This window comes from Sinocyclocheilus grahami, unplaced genomic scaffold, assembly GCF_001515645.1.
Source record: "Sinocyclocheilus grahami isolate Dianchi unplaced genomic scaffold, SAMN03320097.WGS_v1.1 scaffold336.1, whole genome shotgun sequence".
NCBI lineage: Eukaryota > Metazoa > Chordata > Actinopteri > Cypriniformes > Cyprinidae > Sinocyclocheilus > Sinocyclocheilus grahami.
This window is the reverse complement of record NW_015505515.1, coordinates 493756-511266: the sequence shown is the minus strand read 5'-3', so window position 1 is coordinate 511266 and position 17511 is coordinate 493756. Positions and strand designations below refer to the sequence as shown.

At 39.0% G+C, this 17511-nt stretch overlaps 1 protein-coding gene across 1 annotated transcript in view; it reads right to left on the bottom strand.

Moving 5' to 3' along the window:
* LOC107602846 (breakpoint cluster region protein) overlaps positions 1 to 17209 on the bottom strand; it is a 44039-nt gene extending 26830 nt beyond the window's left edge. The window contains exon 1 of the mRNA XM_016295446.1: positions 15293 to 17209. Within this exon, the coding sequence (XP_016150932.1) occupies positions 15293 to 16661 (1369 nt within the window). The 5' untranslated portion in view covers positions 16662 to 17209. The remainder of the gene's footprint in view (positions 1 to 15292) is intronic.
* Positions 17210 to 17511: the final 302 nt, after the last annotated feature.

Genomic DNA, 17511 nt, shown 5'->3' with positions numbered 1-17511 from the left:
CCGGTCAAAGGCTTAGAAAGTGATGAATTCCTTGGAGCAATTTCATGTCTGCACTTGCCCATCCACAGCAGTTCTCATGTCACACCATCAAACAGCTTCACAGACACAACCAGGAAGTCTTACAAAGGCCTTCGGTGGAACAAAGCGGTAAAAACTACCCCCTTTTCCTTGGAAGGAAACATTAAGTACTGAGAATTTATCTCTGAAATGACGAAGACTCAAAGCTATTATATAATGCTATTCAAAAATCCACAAACGGGAGGGCAAAGATACCAACAAAGAGCTATAAATATGACTCCTGAACTTAAAATCACAGTCCTCTGGTTAGCAATGAACAGGGCAACCGAGTGCATATGGTTCAGAGTCTGCTGGCAGTGAATATAAATGCATCACACAGTTCAACATGAGGCAGATTAAACTGTCATGACGCAATATCAGCATTTCTATCCTGTGATAATACCAAAAAAAGTCGCCCCACTCTTAGTCTTTTTCCTTGCACCGATATGTGCACACACACACTCACAAACCACACACAGATCATCTTAATCCGTGTGTTTGAATATGATCCCAAAGGGAGTGGAGAGCACCAGATGTGTAAGGCCAGGAACAATCCATCTCAGGATCAGATTCACTGATCTACTCTAACATAACCAGCTGCTCATAACTATCTTCTCTAACTTGAGGATCAAAGTTTATCCAAGGCTGCATTAGATGATCTGAAAAGGTTCCTGTGTGGTAGGTCATGTATAATCATGTATAATAACTGCAGACGGAAAATGCAAATAAACAATAAAACAAGAAATGAAACAATCACACACACACACACACACACACACATATACAATATATATATATATATATATAAATAAATAAAATAAATGGTTTCAATTCATACAATATAAAATCATTTAAATATAAATATATACAAAATATATAAAACACAAAAAGTTATAAATTATATATATATTTCCATATATTCTAGATATGCTTCTAATTTAAACAATTCGTTCATTAGCTTGTGGAAACACATTAGCTTGTGTAACTTCTTTTTTAATCTGTTCCGTTATTTAAACAAATACAAACACCCCCGTTTTATATTTATTGCACAATTAAATTAAAATCAATTGTGCTCTGAACGATTAAGCATTTATAAAGCAGGACACATCTTGGTAATGTTTTTTAAAAAAAACAACTTTTTATATCACAGATAAAGATTTCACAATTATGATGTCAGCAGCGTGATGAGCATGAAGATGAATACAGAACATGCTGTAACGTTCCACTATATGTGTGCATATGGTCCCCTGAGAGGAAGCAGTAAGTCAACAGGACATACGTGTTGTGTGAAAATATAATTTTTGGCAGGTTTACATGTAAATCCAACTCATGAAACAAAGGATGTGGCCTATGTGTGTGTATCAAAAGCCTGTCGGTACTTCATTTGTTTCATCTGGAACACGTGGTTATTGTGTCTCAAATTTCCGTAACACCTCAAAGACAAACTGGTGGACTGTTTTCCCCTCAGAAGGGAGACGGTGTAAATATAGCAGGCAGGAAAAAGCTCTTCGGTGCACAGACAGCCATTCAACTGTTACTATTTTGGATAAAGCAACTTCCTGTTTATGACACACCGTCTACAACGTCACATCGACACCAAAGCAACATCCCAGATAAGATATCGACACAGATTCAATGCTTTTTCAAGTTTCCATTTAGTTTTGCCCATTTTTCTTGGGTTCGCAAATTCGAAAAAATATTTGGCATCCTGAAAAAGAAACAATATAAAAGGAACAAGCATATCTACACAGAGGAAGCAGGTCAAATATCAATGTCATTTCAGTATGTTACTCCTCTTCCTCCCAGGTCTGCAGTTTGGAATCCGAAACGTCAAAAAATTAAGTTCCCCTAAAAACTAAAAAAATGATCACCAATTAAGGTTAGCAGCATATCCAAAGTCAATAGAAAGCAAACTTCTCTAAACTCAGGGAGATGTTTGGTTAGTCATTACCTATTGGAGCCATGTATTTAGTTATATTTACTTGAACTACAGTTTTTCCAGTTAAGGTCACTTTTCTTCATCTTTTATTTGATATGTCAAGCCTCACCTCTAAAAACACAAAAATAGCGGCACAAATAGAAGTGAGAACGTCAATGACAGAAACCGGTATTTCTTAATATATTTCACAAGGTTCATAAAAGGCATGTAGGAATGATGAGAGCCCATTCATTTAAATATGACCTTCACATTCCTGGACGTTCTCAATCATCATTCACATTACGATATAAAAAGGCTAACAGCAGTGCCAGGTAAACGTGGGAGGACAGAATGCATTTATTTGGATCGCTCAGTCTGTGATAAACACTCAGTAGGGTAGATTCCATGGTGACAGGCCTGTGGGAACGGCCCCCCTTCATGTCTTTCTTTGTAAGCTGGAATTGTAAACATCTCCACACTTCACTCACTGACTCAGACTAAAAATCTGGACTTGCTCAATAGAGCTGTTTTCATAACTGGTGTAATAATCGAATGACAATGGTGGAAGGTAGCATAGTCAGAGTGCCGGAATAAAACCACAAGTAAATTTCTGAGATGGATGATGGGAAACATTTTGTAAACAAAATCTAAAATTACATTTCAGAAAAAGTATTTTCGGTAATTGTAAACAATAGATAACTAAAAAAACGATTTTGAAATTGTCTGGTATTTCTCTATTTTTGACATCAAAATAATTTATCTTTCTATTCTTTGTTATTTCTATGCTTTGTTCTTTCATTCTCACTCACTCTATTCTTTAGTTTTATTGTCCGCTATATCCTTTGTTCTTCATATCCCTCATTTTTTTCGTTTTATAGTTCACTCAATAATTCTTTCGCTCGGTCTATCTTTCATTCATGTCTTATCATCCATTGTTATTTCACTCTATCCTTCTTTCTGCCGCTGTATCGCTCTCTCTATCCTTCACTCTTTTGTTCTGTCCTTCACTCTCTCTGTTGTTCTTTCCTTTTATCCTTCATTCTATCTTTCATTCTATCCTTCATTCTTTCTATTGTTTGCTCTATCCATCCCTGATGAGATTTTTTACGATTTTTAAATAAATCAAACCATAAACTTTGCTACTCTCAATTTTCATGTTGAATGTCCTGAACTCATTTTGCTGAAACCATTATGACAAACAGGCCTCGTCTTGCGGCCAAACACTTTAAAACAAACTTGGGTTTTAAAATATCCAAATATGTGTTCCGTCTCCTACTGGGACAACAGATAAAATGAGTGACACCTGAATCCAGCACCTGATCGGGACGGGTTAATGAGGGGGCCACTGGTCTTCACTCCACACACATCGATTTCAGGAGAGGCCTCTGAGAGTAAAGAGAAAAGTGCCGTGGTGTTAAAAGGATTTGCTTCTTCAGTAAATCAATGGAGCTCTCGAGTAGGAGGTCACCGGGGAGGTGGTCGGTCATGCGGGTGAGAGTGGAAATGGATTTTACCAGAAAGTCATGCAGACACATTTGCATGGCTACAAGAGGCAACTAAAAAATAGCCTCCGTCAAAGGCAATTCACTTAGGACAGCCAGTTGAGGAGTCAATACAGGATTTGCTTAGATTTATTCTGGAGGAAAAATAGCAGCTGGTCAATAAATGGGATGCCTTACGTACTGTATATACTATATAGTATCAACACAGGACAATGACCAAAACTTTTTGCTTTTTCCTAGCATAAAATGCTATTAGTAATTCTGTGTCACCCTAATGTCTGGCTTGAGATAATTTAGGGAGTGGAAAAGCATAGCTGGGCCTCATATTCATAAGGAATTAAAATAGCAATGATTTTCTGTAACACTATTAATACAGATCTCTCTGTCCTTCTGAAAAAAAAAAAAGCACACAGTCCTATCAAACACAGCCAGGCTCTACAACAGATCTTATGGTTACTCTAAAACGCTTTTCAGTGCAATAACGTCATCACAATAGATGAAAACAATTAGTCTGACCAACATTTTAATATCTAAACCAACCATCTAAGCAATTAAGCATTGGTAAGACCATTAAACCCGCGGTTGCCATGACAGCTAAAGACTCTGCGGTATTCAAAAGCTTAAGCCTTCAATAAATCAGCAGTGAAACGTTTCTGCTTATTTTGCACTGTGGAAAGAGATAGAGAACAGGCCAAATTTACTCAATTGTTTGGAGTTCCCAAATGGACTTTATAAGCAAATCCCATCCACATACTCAATCAAAATAAAAACTCAGGGCCTGGGAAAGGGTGGCGCTACTGCTGGACCTGAGGAGTGCATGTGTTTAACCACAGACCGCCTGCTGGTTTGGCTGATGGCCAGTTCCCTCATGCTTCCCCAAAACACTTCCATCGCCCATCAGCTGCCTTCATTATGGAGGAGGATGAATCAAAGTGACCACACCACAGTCATTAAATTCTCTTTATTTATCAGATAGGTTGAGAAGAGCTAATGAGAATCAGGGTGGGACTACCAAACATACTCATTAAAAATGCTTAAATAGATCTGAGTGGGAACAGGGTATATCAAAGCTTAATAAATGTCCAAGTCTGTACTTGAGTAACACTGCGAACACAGCCACATATCAGGGCCCTAAATTGTAAAATATGTATGACAATTACTAAAAATCAATTTTCCTGAACACAACAAATACAGTGTGAGTCACAATGTCTGAGTTGCAAGAAAAGACTATTATGAACTGGAAAATTACTGTTATGAGTCAGTCAAAAATATTAATGAAACCTGTGACTGATACAGACTAGGGGTCAACCGATTATCAGCCTGGCTTATAGTGATTGATATCAGTCAATTTTTAAAACTGATTTGCCGATTAAATAATTTAAAGCATTTAAAGAAAGTTTTTTGTCAGAAAGGTGATTATTCTTAATCTGGACCATTTTAATTTTTACACCAGACATATATATCTGTTCAAAATATCGGTTATCAGACTACTTGATCTGTAATACTCGGTATCAACATCGGCCCTCAAAAGCACATATTGATCGACCCCTAATTCAGACTTGGAGGCAATACTAAGTTTACAACTGACTCCCATACTGAATCGAGAATAATTTTTTGTCTTATTCAAAATGAACCGGTAAGCTTTTATCGTCATATTTATTTTAGGTTAGTGAGACTTACACCAGTCTGTTTACTGACAGGTTGTCACATATTTACAAGAAACATTTAACACACGAATTTGTTTAAATAGATCAATAAACGTATTCTAAAAAAACTTTTTATATTTTACAAAAATATTACTGGTTATTATGTAACAGTGTGCAACTGTAAGGTTTCAACAGACTGTAATAGGAACTTTTTCAATGACTTGGAAGTTTTCTTCCTAAACAAGCAGAAATATTCTTTCAAAACAGACTGATATTGATAAGGCGCATATACAATAAGGACAACTAGAGTAACAGCATCAAATTGGAACAAATTTATAATAAATACAACTAGAAAAAAATACCCTATAACGTAATTTGTCAGTCTGTGTACTAAAACATCATTCATCTCGGCACACAGAAGTGACTGTTAAAGCATAAGTAAGAAAACTTTATACTCAATGAAGTGAAGAGATGCTAAACAATCAGCTTTATACTATCATAATATCATTTGTCATCTAAAAAGTAGTTTGGCTCCTAAACGTTTTGTGATAGGGATTTTTTGTTGTTGTCTGCAGCCCTGAACATCCATAGAACATACACAGAGCAGAGGGCATCAACAGTAACCACTAAAGGCAGTGTATCACATGCCAAGCATTAACATAAGGAACTTTTACCATAAAACCATAGAAGAATATCTTAAATCTTATAGGTGATGTATCTGACCTCCAGGCTGCACTTTACACCAACCACTTTCCACACACATGACTGCGCAACAGCCCCCCAAGGGTCAGTGCTCGTGGGCCACTTTACATTTCATTAGCCGTGTATTTACTACACTTCTCAAGCAGCTGAGACATTCCATAAACACTTTAGGGAAGGAGCACAGAAGGCCCTTTTAGTCCCACCAGGAAAGCTGGGTAAGCCCCAGAGGGGGATCAGGGCAAATAGCAGAGGAACAGTGGAAAGTTAAACCTTGTATCTTTACGGTCTTGCTTGATATTATCAGTGTAAATTTCAGTGTCTAGGTTTTTTTTTTTTATAGGTTGAACAGTTACAGTACTGTACAGTAAGTGTTCATCCTCAAATATTGTAAACAATATAAAAGTTATGCTTACATTTTTTGCATACATATTTAAAATGAAAAAAGTAGTATCAGATGACAGAATGAATACAGTAGATTGTGTAAAACAGGTTTTTCAGTGTTCTGATAACTATTGATTTGTTAATTGATAAATTCATGTTCATAATTTAGAATCTTTAAAAAATGTGCATATCAACTCTGATACAGTCAGCTTTATAGGGTTAACATCAATCGGAAATCTGAAGACAGGCAAAAGGACAAGACAGTCGTGGTAGTACAGGGAGGCAGCCGAGGGTTATGATGTTACTGTGAATCACGGGGGACCGACAGAACAGAAAGACAAAGAAAAGTAGGTCGGATAGGTTACGCTGCTGGGGGAAAATGTAGGAGAGGGGGTGGTCCTGTAGCAGACGAGAGGGGCTCGTGCAGAATTAGGACGGAAGGTGACATGGCTGAGTAAGACGAGAACCACAATGTACAGCACATTAAAATAACAAGACTGCACTGTGCTGAAGACCTCAGGGGAAACACAGCACTGCCCGATTCAGTCACTGTGCTAAATGTAATGAATAAAGAAATGCATGCAGGAATGGAAATATATCAGTAACATATTAGTTATTGGCTGATATTAGAGATTTGCATATTTAATTGTGCATGCTCGTTTCTCATACTTTTACATTAAGATTACATAGGCAAACATAAAAGTAAAAATACCATTCAAAAGTTTAGGGTTGGTAAGATTTTTTGTAATGTTGATTAAAGAAGTCTCTCAAGGCTGCATTTATTTAGCTAATCAAAAATACAGTAAAAAATATGAATATTGTGAAATATTAATACAATTTAAAATAACTTTTCGATTTTAATATATTTTAAAATGTAATTTATTCCTGTGATAAGAAATCTTAATTTTCAGCATCATTACTCCAGTCTTAAGTGTCACATGACCCTTAAGAAAGCATTCTGATATGCCGAAATATATAGATATGCTGAAATACCTACATTATTAAATTGGAAAGGGTTGGAAACAAATTTTAAAACCATTAAAATGCCAACAGAATCCACATGAAGTCAGAAAAACACTGATTTCAAACCCCAGAAAAGCCAGTTCTTCAGTGTCCATTTGAAGTAACAACCCCACTGAAATAGTTTCATGATGATGATGATGATGCCGTTTACTCTTGCCAACAGGGCCCTATTGCAACTATTTCCATCATTGACATCGTCCTCTGTAATCAAGAGACTATTCTGCCTTTGTGACAAGCAAACAGTGTGTGAAAAGGAAGAGGCTGTTTTGGTGGAACACCGACAGCAATTTTCAGACTTGTGTCAGTCATATCTGTTTGTTGAGGTAGTTGTTGAGATTTATTTAATATTTATATTGTAGTTGTTCCTCTTTAACAGAACAAACTGTAGTGATATTTGAAAGGGGTCATATGATGTTGTTAAAAAGAATATTATTTTGTGTATTTGGTGTAATGAAATGTGTTTATGTGGTTTAAGGTTAAAAAAACACATTATTTTCCATATACTGTACATTATTGTTCCTCCTCTATGCCTCGCCTTTCTGAAACACGTCGATTTTTCCAAAGCTCATCGGTCTGAAAAGCGAGGTTGCTCTGATTGGCCAGCTATCAAATGCGTTGTGATTGGCCGAATACCTCAAGCGTGTGATGGAAATGTTCCCCCCCTTACCATACTGTGATGCCCTGTCCGGCCAGAGCGACGAGACAAAACCATTAAAACCCATTATAAACGCGGCATTTGTTGCATCCAGTGGGGACATAATTACGGATTATAATGACTTATACTGTCTTTTTACTCATTGCGTTGCATCGCGCCGTGTAAACATAAAACCATGTCTGCGTTTGTGTTCGGAGAAATGACACACAACAAGTGCGACTCTACACTGCCCAAAAAACTGCGTTTGAATCGTCAGTGGCAAATTCTTTAAATATAAAAAAACTTACTTGCAGTCTGTGAGTCAGAACAGCCGGCATTGTAGTCTATTGTATCAGGATCAGGAAACAGTCCTCCATAAAATGCGCTGGACACATCTGAATATTTGGGTTCAAATGTTCTGGAACAGTGTTGTAAATACAACTTAACCACTGATTTCTAGTCGTGTCCTCTTTTGGAATGCCAAACAAAGTAGCTTCGCTTTCACAACGAAACAGCGTCAGTATGCGGAGGCCGGCTTGAGTGAGCAGAGGCGGGCGGGCTTGAGAACGGCACGGCCGGCGGATTTGACGAAGGAGCGTCTGGCGGGCTTGCGGCAACCACATGTGACGACCCCGGGCTGGACTCCGCTTCGTCCACTGTGAAAGCCGATCCGGCGATCGACAGCGCGAAGTTGATGTATTTCCTCAGCGACGAGCACGGATCAGCTCCGGGCATGACGAAGCGGATATCGTCCTCTTTTGGAAGGCCAAAGTAGTTTCGCTTTCACAACGAAACACAGCGCCTTCACGACATGGCGGCGGCGGCAACAACAATACTACAGCGAGAATAAAAGTTACACCTTCTTTCTTTGCGTGAACATTTGGGCGGCGTTATGTAAATCTTCCCACATCGTGACGTAGACATGTGGGGGCGTGTTAGAACGAGCTGTTTTAGGTAGGCGTGGTTGGCTTAACTTTTATAAAGAATATCTCTTTGAATTTGAGACTTTAGTCTTTGCAACTTTACAGATCTTCTTTATGCACCAAGAGCTTGTTCACTCCAAAGAGAAAGGAAAAATTGAAATTGCATCATATGACCCCTTTTTAACAGACATACTATAGTAAAGGTTGACACTCCAAAAAAAGGACAGCCTTTCAATATTTCCTTTCCAAACTTCCTGTTTTAATACAGGAAAGCAGACCTTGTCAAATCATTCCATGAGGTATTTATGCCCATATATAAAATTCTTAGAAAGCAGCTAATTCCCCAAGATTATACATGGTTTTAGATGTGTTGTAACTGTTTCTTCCCATATATGGGTTTACATATGTGCTGCATAAAACAACACACCAGTGTGTTTGTGTACACAAACGTTTCTGTTTTTCTGAAAACAACTGTTTTCATACAGCCATAACTAGACACTTTTGTCCATATTAGGAATTTCCTCATACGACTTTCTGCGCGAGTGCTCCCTCCGGCTTCGAGTATGAATGAAACATACACTGCATGAGTGTTTAGCGCTCCGCAATGTTCATCTCGCCTTATTCTGGGTCCGAATAAAACATCAGATCATGCACAGACTATCCTGTCTCTTTGAATTTAAATCTATATTTATTCACACCGGCTCTTGAAAACCTCTATGCGAACACACTTGCCTGAAAAAGTGCGGGGGACGAATTTACGTGATATTAAAAGTGGGGGGGGGACACGTCCCCCGCGTAATCTACTCCCCTGCCTGCCCCCATTTACACAGCCCGACCCCCAGGACAACAGGTGACACACAAACAGTCACACATAGAAAAAGGGCCAGTTAGTGTGTCTTAGGGCACTGGTAGTGCTTATTACAGCTTAATACACCACACAAGTAGACTGTTTGAAAAGAAGCAAATTACATGCAGCGGTTGCTACTGCTGTCAGGCTTTATGTGCACATGGTGCACGTTTGATGTTGTACGAGCGGTATTTCTGATGTTGTGGCTTTCGGTGGATTTATGGGCTCTGGCAGATGATAAAATAGAAAAACAACAAGAAGGATAAGAGCCAGCAAATACCTCTCACTATTTCCAAAGCCTTACTGAATTTGAACCACAGATTCTGTTTGCAAAGCCTCAAAAATAGAATGTCATAAATGTTACAAAAAACAACATTAAACCAAAGATAATGTGCATTACCACCTGGATTTCCATGCAGCAGGGTTGTGCGCTATTCAGAATTTAATTCAGAATGTCTTTAAAATTTCAACCGAAATTCTGAATTTGAGGTAACAAACCGGATAAAGAATTTTGTTACAACGAACTGAAATTTGAAGAAATTCAGACAGATAGATAAAAGGACAGAGCAACCAACAGAACAAAAGCGAAGAATAGAACAGAACCAACAGAATAGAAGCGAAGGACAGAGCAAATGATAGAAAGAAAAAATGAAGGACAGAGTGAATAACAAAGGATAGAGCGAACGACAGAATGAAAGAACAAGGGATAGAGTGAACAATTGAATGAAAAATTATAGATAGATAGATAGACAGATTCTAATTCAGACTCAGGAACTGAAAGGTAGCCAATTCTTTAATCCTGAATTTTCCCCAACCCTGCCATGCAGAACTCACAAGCCTGAAAAAAGCTGTATCTTCTAGCAAGACTTTTTTTATAGCTCAAGCCAGCATGCAGAGTGAACTCAAGAGTCTGTGAGGACTTTAACAAAGGACTGTTTATTTTAATAATACAGGCAGGATTAGGTTCTGTGCCAGGGCCAGTGTGTTCCTAAGAGGTGACTTTTAACACCCAGTTGACGGAAGAGAAATCTGCCAATTTTGCTGCCAAGAAAAATGCCAACAGTAAAACTATAAGAACCCCCTGATCTCCTTCACTGACTGGTTCTGTCAGCATAATGCCCACAAAGACAACCTCAATCCATTTCGAGCAAAACACTTGTGATCGATCACGCCAGCAATCGCCTTTTCACCACTGTGAATGAGGTGGATTCTGAAACATGAGTGAAAAATAACTTTTACCACAGAAGAGATCTAAGGAACATTTTTATTGTGGGTGTTACCTCAAGAGATTTCCATCAAGACGTCTCTTCCTTGTTGCAAAATAACCTCTGGCATGTATCAGTCACTTTCGTGACTATAGACAATGTATGACACTTATATAAGTATCATTACATTTTATAGTGCATTCGTATTAAAATGCTGCCTTGGGGATTTTCAGAAATATCAGGGCAGTTACCACAGACTGTGGCACAGCATGTGCTTGTTTGACAAGCACACGTGGCTGCAGTGCCCGCTGATGTTTACACGAGGGAGGGGCACTAGGTGAGTGTGACTGAAAATTTCGAGGACTAAAATCTGCGCATCACGCTCTCGGATCACTCTCTTTCAGGCTAATGGATCTAACGGAGAACGTCTTCTTTCAAGACTCGAAAGTGCCGTTTTTGAACAGCTCGAGGGCATTAGATTAAGATTGCAGAAAATAATTTTGGGAAAGCTTACAGACAGCCTGAAGAACGGCTGCACTTCCCACTGGTGTAAATCACGATCCTGTCACTGAAACGCAACTTTACACCGATCATTTGCAATTTGCTTGTGGTGTGCTGAGTTTGCAGCTCTGCGCGCTCTCTGCCTGCTTACGTAACTAGAGCTTGGACTGAGCTGATGAGCTCTTTTCTGCTCGAAAGGAGAGAAATCTGCTCTTGGCTCTGAAGTCTTCTCTCAGTTCCTTTTTGTCATATTGCACTTAGAAAATTGAACTTAAAGAGTTACTGTCTTCTTCACTATTTCATAAGACATTAAGACAGGCAGAAATCATAATCTCCAATTGTAGGCTATAAAGCAAAGAAAACGCATAATAAAACGAGATATGAACCAACATGAGCAATACAATTATGATGTATTCAGCTTGATCTAGATTGTATCATTACTGAGCTCTTGCGAAATCATGTAAAACTAATGTTGTTTTGAGACTCTAAGGCTCAGTTAAAATGGCTTGATATGACATATCTATATGATTTTAATTCATTATAAACAAAATTTCACTTTGAAAACATGCTTCAAATGTTCTCCATGAAAAATGGACACTACATAGACTAGTAGTAGAGTTCAATTGGGGTCATTTTTTAATGTTTTTGAAATAATTATCTTATGCTCACCAAGGTTGCATTTATTTCATTAACATAACTGTTCTCTATATAGTTTAAAATGTAATTTATTCCGGTGATGCAAAGCTGAAATTTCAGCAGCCATTACTCTACTCTTCAGTGTCACAAGATCCTTCAGAAATCAATCAAATATGCTGATTTGGTGCTCAAAAAGATTTCTTATTATTATTATCAATCAGAACAGTTGTGCTGCTTAATATATTTGTGAGGAAAACTTTTCTAACAATCTTTTGATTAATTTAATACACCCTTGCTAAATAAAAGTATTATAAAAGTATTCATTTAATTTATTGTACATCCTTAGGGTCTCTGGGACCCCAAATTAAGTCAATCTGAAGTTGCAAGAGTGTGAATGATTGTTCAAATGAAACTGTTAAAAGCCTAAACTACTTCTGAGTGCAAGACAGCTTCATACTGACACTTTGCTACAAACTACATTTCTTCTTTGCATTGTGATGACCCACAAGAGAAAAACCAGACTGAATGGCTACAATAGCCTACATACCATTTGCATTGTGATCCTACATTGAAATGCATTATAGCTCCCATTCACAATGAAGAACCATTCTTTGTGTTTCCATTCAAACCAATATAACCACAGATGTCTGATCGTTTAGTCCAAGTGACATCTTCAGTTCCCCTCTTAATTTGTTTCTTGTAATTAGCTTTTTACCCCTCCCCCAACAAAAAAGCTTTGCTAAATTCATCATGCTGGATGACCCCTTTAGCTTAATTATCCCTAGGCAGGACAACAATACTAATGTGAACTGACGCATAAATGCTCTGAATGGACAGAGAGTGAGCGACTGCACTGCCTCAGGCCATTCTTGGCCTCAAACGCTGCAGATCCGACCAGTCGTATCATGACAGTGAGATAAGGAGCAGGAGAAACCACAAGGAGAGCTCACATAAAGAATAAAGATGGTAGAGGGCTAGAAACGTAGATGGAAAAATAAAAACACAAAAAAATATGGATTGTGGATTTTTTTCAATCTTGGGTATAGGGGTTACTTGAGGATAATGGGAAATTTGACAGAAAAAAATAAGCTTTTTATAAAACATTTTTAGGTCAAAAAGTAAACTTTTTAACCGTTGATACTAATTACAATTGTAAATGTAATAATTTTATAATACATTTACCAAATTTGATGCTATTACAGTTTCATTCTGCTTTTTTAAAAAAAGGCTGGTTCAAAAGATTAAATCACAAATTAATTATCTTATTTTTCCCTGATTTAATTTTTTATTAAAGGGATCATTATGCTCTTTTACAAAGTCTTGATTTTGTTTTGGGGGTGTACTAGAACATGCTCTCATGCTTGGTGGTTAGAAAAACGCATTATTTTTCACATAATTTACATTATTACATCACCTTTCTCCCCAGCCTGGCACAAACGGCTCGATTAGTTCCGGGTTCGATGAAGGCCTGCCTTCCGAAAAACTAAATGTGATGTGATTGGTTAGCTGTCCCAGTGCGGCGTGATTGGCGAACAGCTTAGACTGTGTTTCAGTACTGCCCCGCCCCTTGCCAAAACAACAAGTTCCATCTGCTCCGGTGCAGTTAAGGATGGCGTCAATATTGCCATATTAGAGTGGTTATTTTTATATATTTTTATATTTTTTTGCTAAATCACGTTTTGGGCTACATTTACATGACAACAATGTAGTCAAAAACGGAAAAGTTTTTCCCTTGCGTTTTTAAAAAGTTTCACATATACACGACAACGTTTTCAAAACGACCAAAAACGCTGTATTACGTATGCCAGGCCAGTTGGCGCTGTCACCTTGTTAGTAAACAGTACCTGTTGCCGTGTATATGATGCGTCTCCGCTATTGGTTGTAATATTGGTTGAGCAGCAACAACACTACCATGTACTCCGCCATTGTTGTGTATGTTTGTTTGCACTTGCCTTTAAAATCGACATGTACTGCGCATGTCTACATACCTAACACGTACTACGCACGCCCATGACGTCACCGTTTTCAAAGATACACGGAAACAATAATGGTGGCGTTTTCAAAAACTTGCACTTTGAAACCCGTTTTCAAAATTATGCGTTTTCAGTCCCCAAAACGCCGTTGTCATGTAAACGAACAGGCAAAATGCATAAAAAGTTTCCCGTTATTGGCTGAAAACGTTGTCGAGTAAACGGCCCCTTAGATAGGATGTCAACAACCGCTTAAAAATAACTGCATTTACTATGTACAGATATGTGCATATGTATTATGTTTATTGTTCTTTAATTCTAACATTATAACATGAATTGCAGTGAAACTGTTATACAATTGAATTTATTTATACCATAGTCCAGTGTTTCCCACAGACTTGCACTCTATTTGTGGTGGCATATATATGCAAATTCATTCTCTGCCAGCAGGAGGCGCTGTTGGAGTGATAGAAATCAAGGTTTCCCTGGTAACGGCTGTACACAAAAAGAAAAGATTAAATTTCATATTGGAAATCACCAATGAAATCTGACAACTGTCTCATAAATGTTGTTTATTTTAGCTTTAGCCGTTATGCTTTTTCAGCTAATGTTTGCAGGCTTGCCTTCTAGTGGCTTTGTTCTAACCACGACCTCGCCCCTCCCCACCCCCCAACCATTCGAATTTCCGTAGGCGGGAATTATTTTAATGGGCCGCTTTATGATATCACAATACCCTGACAACAACGCTGTAGTCCAAACGAGCCGTTCGTTGTAGTTCTTGAAAAGGGATTTAAAAAAAATAAATAAATAAAAATCTCCCTTTGGAGTGGACTTTGAGATTGGCAACTTTGTAGATCTATTTTATGCCCAAATATACACGCTTCACACTGACTAAAATTCAAGAAGTGAAAAAGCATAATAGGACCCCTTTAATATTTTAAAAAATAGTTAATACAAAGTACACATTTTCTAGATAATATCTTAATTTGTTTAGGATTTAGTGCAGTGACAACATAAAAACTATTTTTCAAGGTAAAACTATTGTTCAATAGTTTTCCTCACACAATATAAATGGGTCTTTATGCATGAAATGTATACACATGCCATATATATTGTGTATAAATAATCACAAGGAGGTCACCATAATTGTACTACTTGGTGTCAAAAAGTTTGAAAATGTTAAATAGGTTGCACAAGACCTATAAATGACAAATAATTGGCCAAAAATGTCATTATAATGGATCTTTGTGCCTTTTCTTATTATTATACTCTCACTGTGAGACAGTGAAATCCTATCAACGTGCCACCAAACAGACAAAAGTAAACACTGCAAGAATGCTGTCTTACCCAGATCTCCAAGGAAACTGTTGCTGAAGTTGTTGGAGCCTCCATCAGCAGGCCAGATCTTGCGGACACCAACAACATTGGCGTTGGAGAGCGCTAGCTGTTGCTTGAGACGCTTTTGGGACTGTGGGGTAGGGGGGCTGCCACTTTCAAAAGACTGCTGGGAGTGCTGGGATGGAGAGCGACTCTTCTCTCTGTACATTCGGTAGGCGGTGGGGCTTGGGGACACATGGCTGGACTGCCCTGAGGAGAAGTCTTCTTCGCTGGATGTCAGGTTTTCATTGGAGCTGCAATCCGGCGTGTATCCATCCTCAAAACTTCCAGGCGAGTAAGACCGCCTGGGCCAGGTCAAGTGCAGGTCCTCTCCGTCTCCCATAATGCCCCCCACATAAACAGTCGTATAGGGCTGACAGTCTGACTGGTGCCAGTTCTGCTGAGGTGCTCTTCTTCCATTAAGTCTTACTGAACTGTCCTTGACAAACCCAGGGTTTAGATCAGGCTCCTCGTACTCACAGTTGTAACCACTGTCCATGGCTCTTTCATGAGACCGCTCTGGTTTACGGATGTCCCCAAAAGCAGTGGACAGATTACCTGGGACAGAATGCAAAGATCTCTTGCGCTCCATCTGCATAGCTTGACTGCCCAGACTACTTATCTTCCCTGAGACGTCTCTATCATTTACCCGAACAAGACCTTTCTCGTGGTGGTACTCCATGTTGACATAGTAAGGCCTCTCACTTTTCCCCTCGCCAGATGTTTGAGAATTGGCTCTTCTGATACGTTCAAAGTTTGACCGAAGCGCAGCGACTCCCAACCCTGTGGTGACCTTCTCCTTTGGTGGAGACTCTGGAACAACATCCGTCTCATGGTGCGCAAGTCCACGTCCAGCAATGGGCCTGAGTGGAGCTTCAACGCTCCTTCTTTTGTATGGAGACATCCCGTCAACTTCTCCATCTCCGTTTTTCTGCCTGTCCAAGTCCGAGACATCACATCCCACCACCTCAACACAAGGCTGAGACTCATGGCTGTCCTCTGCTGCGGTTGTGTGCTTCAGTTTGGCTGGGAGACACCTGCTTCCATCAGATTTCTGATGATGGGTGTCCATGGACGCTGGCTTTCGCTCACCTTGTGAGACCCTACTGAAACCCCATCGCTGAGAGTCATGGCTTCTCCGCTCCTTGGCCAGAAGCGTTTGTAGGTAGATCATTCGAAAGCGCTCCTTGTTCACTTCCATCTCCAGATGCCTAATAGAGTTTCTGCATTTCTCCAGCTCCGGCTCTATGTCTCCAACAGAGTTCAAAGACATCTCAGGAGGATCTGAGTCAGGGAACTGAGCTTTCCACGCTTCCACAAAGCCAACAGGTTCTACCATGATTGCTTACTGCTGGTTTACTTTTTTAATTGGAAACAAATTACATGTTAATATGCACTTGTTTGTAAGAAAATACACCCAAAGCCACGCTGATTTATAACTTCATATCAGACAAATGAACTTGTCCTGAGAACATGCAGAACATCATCTCAACATCTGATAAACACTCACTCAGCTGATCTTGGACAGACACACAATGTTCTCTATAAAGACAAAAGAGCAGAGCTGAAACATCCATGTGCACTTCACCTATTGACAACCGCGTTTCATGCCATTTATTTGGCAAATGATGGCTGAGAATCCCTTGTAAACACAGATTCGCCTGTACAATTCACTTCTCCTTAATGTTAGTTGATGAAATCTGATTTTTAGCTAATTTCAGTGATGTATCCAAAGAAGATAGTCCTGTAATTCTCTCAGACGTCCGTATTTCTCAGGTATACGCTGTACTCTTGCAGGGTTTCCACTGGCATCGCTGGCCGTCACTCCATATGATCTGACTGTATCTGCTCTCTCAGTCTCCCTCTCGCACTCAGCGCTGCTGCAGGAAGAGGTGGGACTAGACGAGTACATGATAAATAGCGACTGCACAGACAAGCTCAGTTTAAAGACACAGACTCGGTTATTCCGGAACAAAGAAAAAGAAATCGAAAAGAAACCGTTTGCGACGCTTAGCTTATTTTCCGTCTACTCGTCACTGCAACCGCCAAAGCGAATTCGTTATCATCGTAGCCTAGCGAATTTATTATGATTGTTTTATTATTTTAATTGCACACCAGATATTAGTTACCTCACATTTTAAGACCCTGTCAGTATTTCTGAAAAATGTCACTTCTGTAAAATGTTTAAA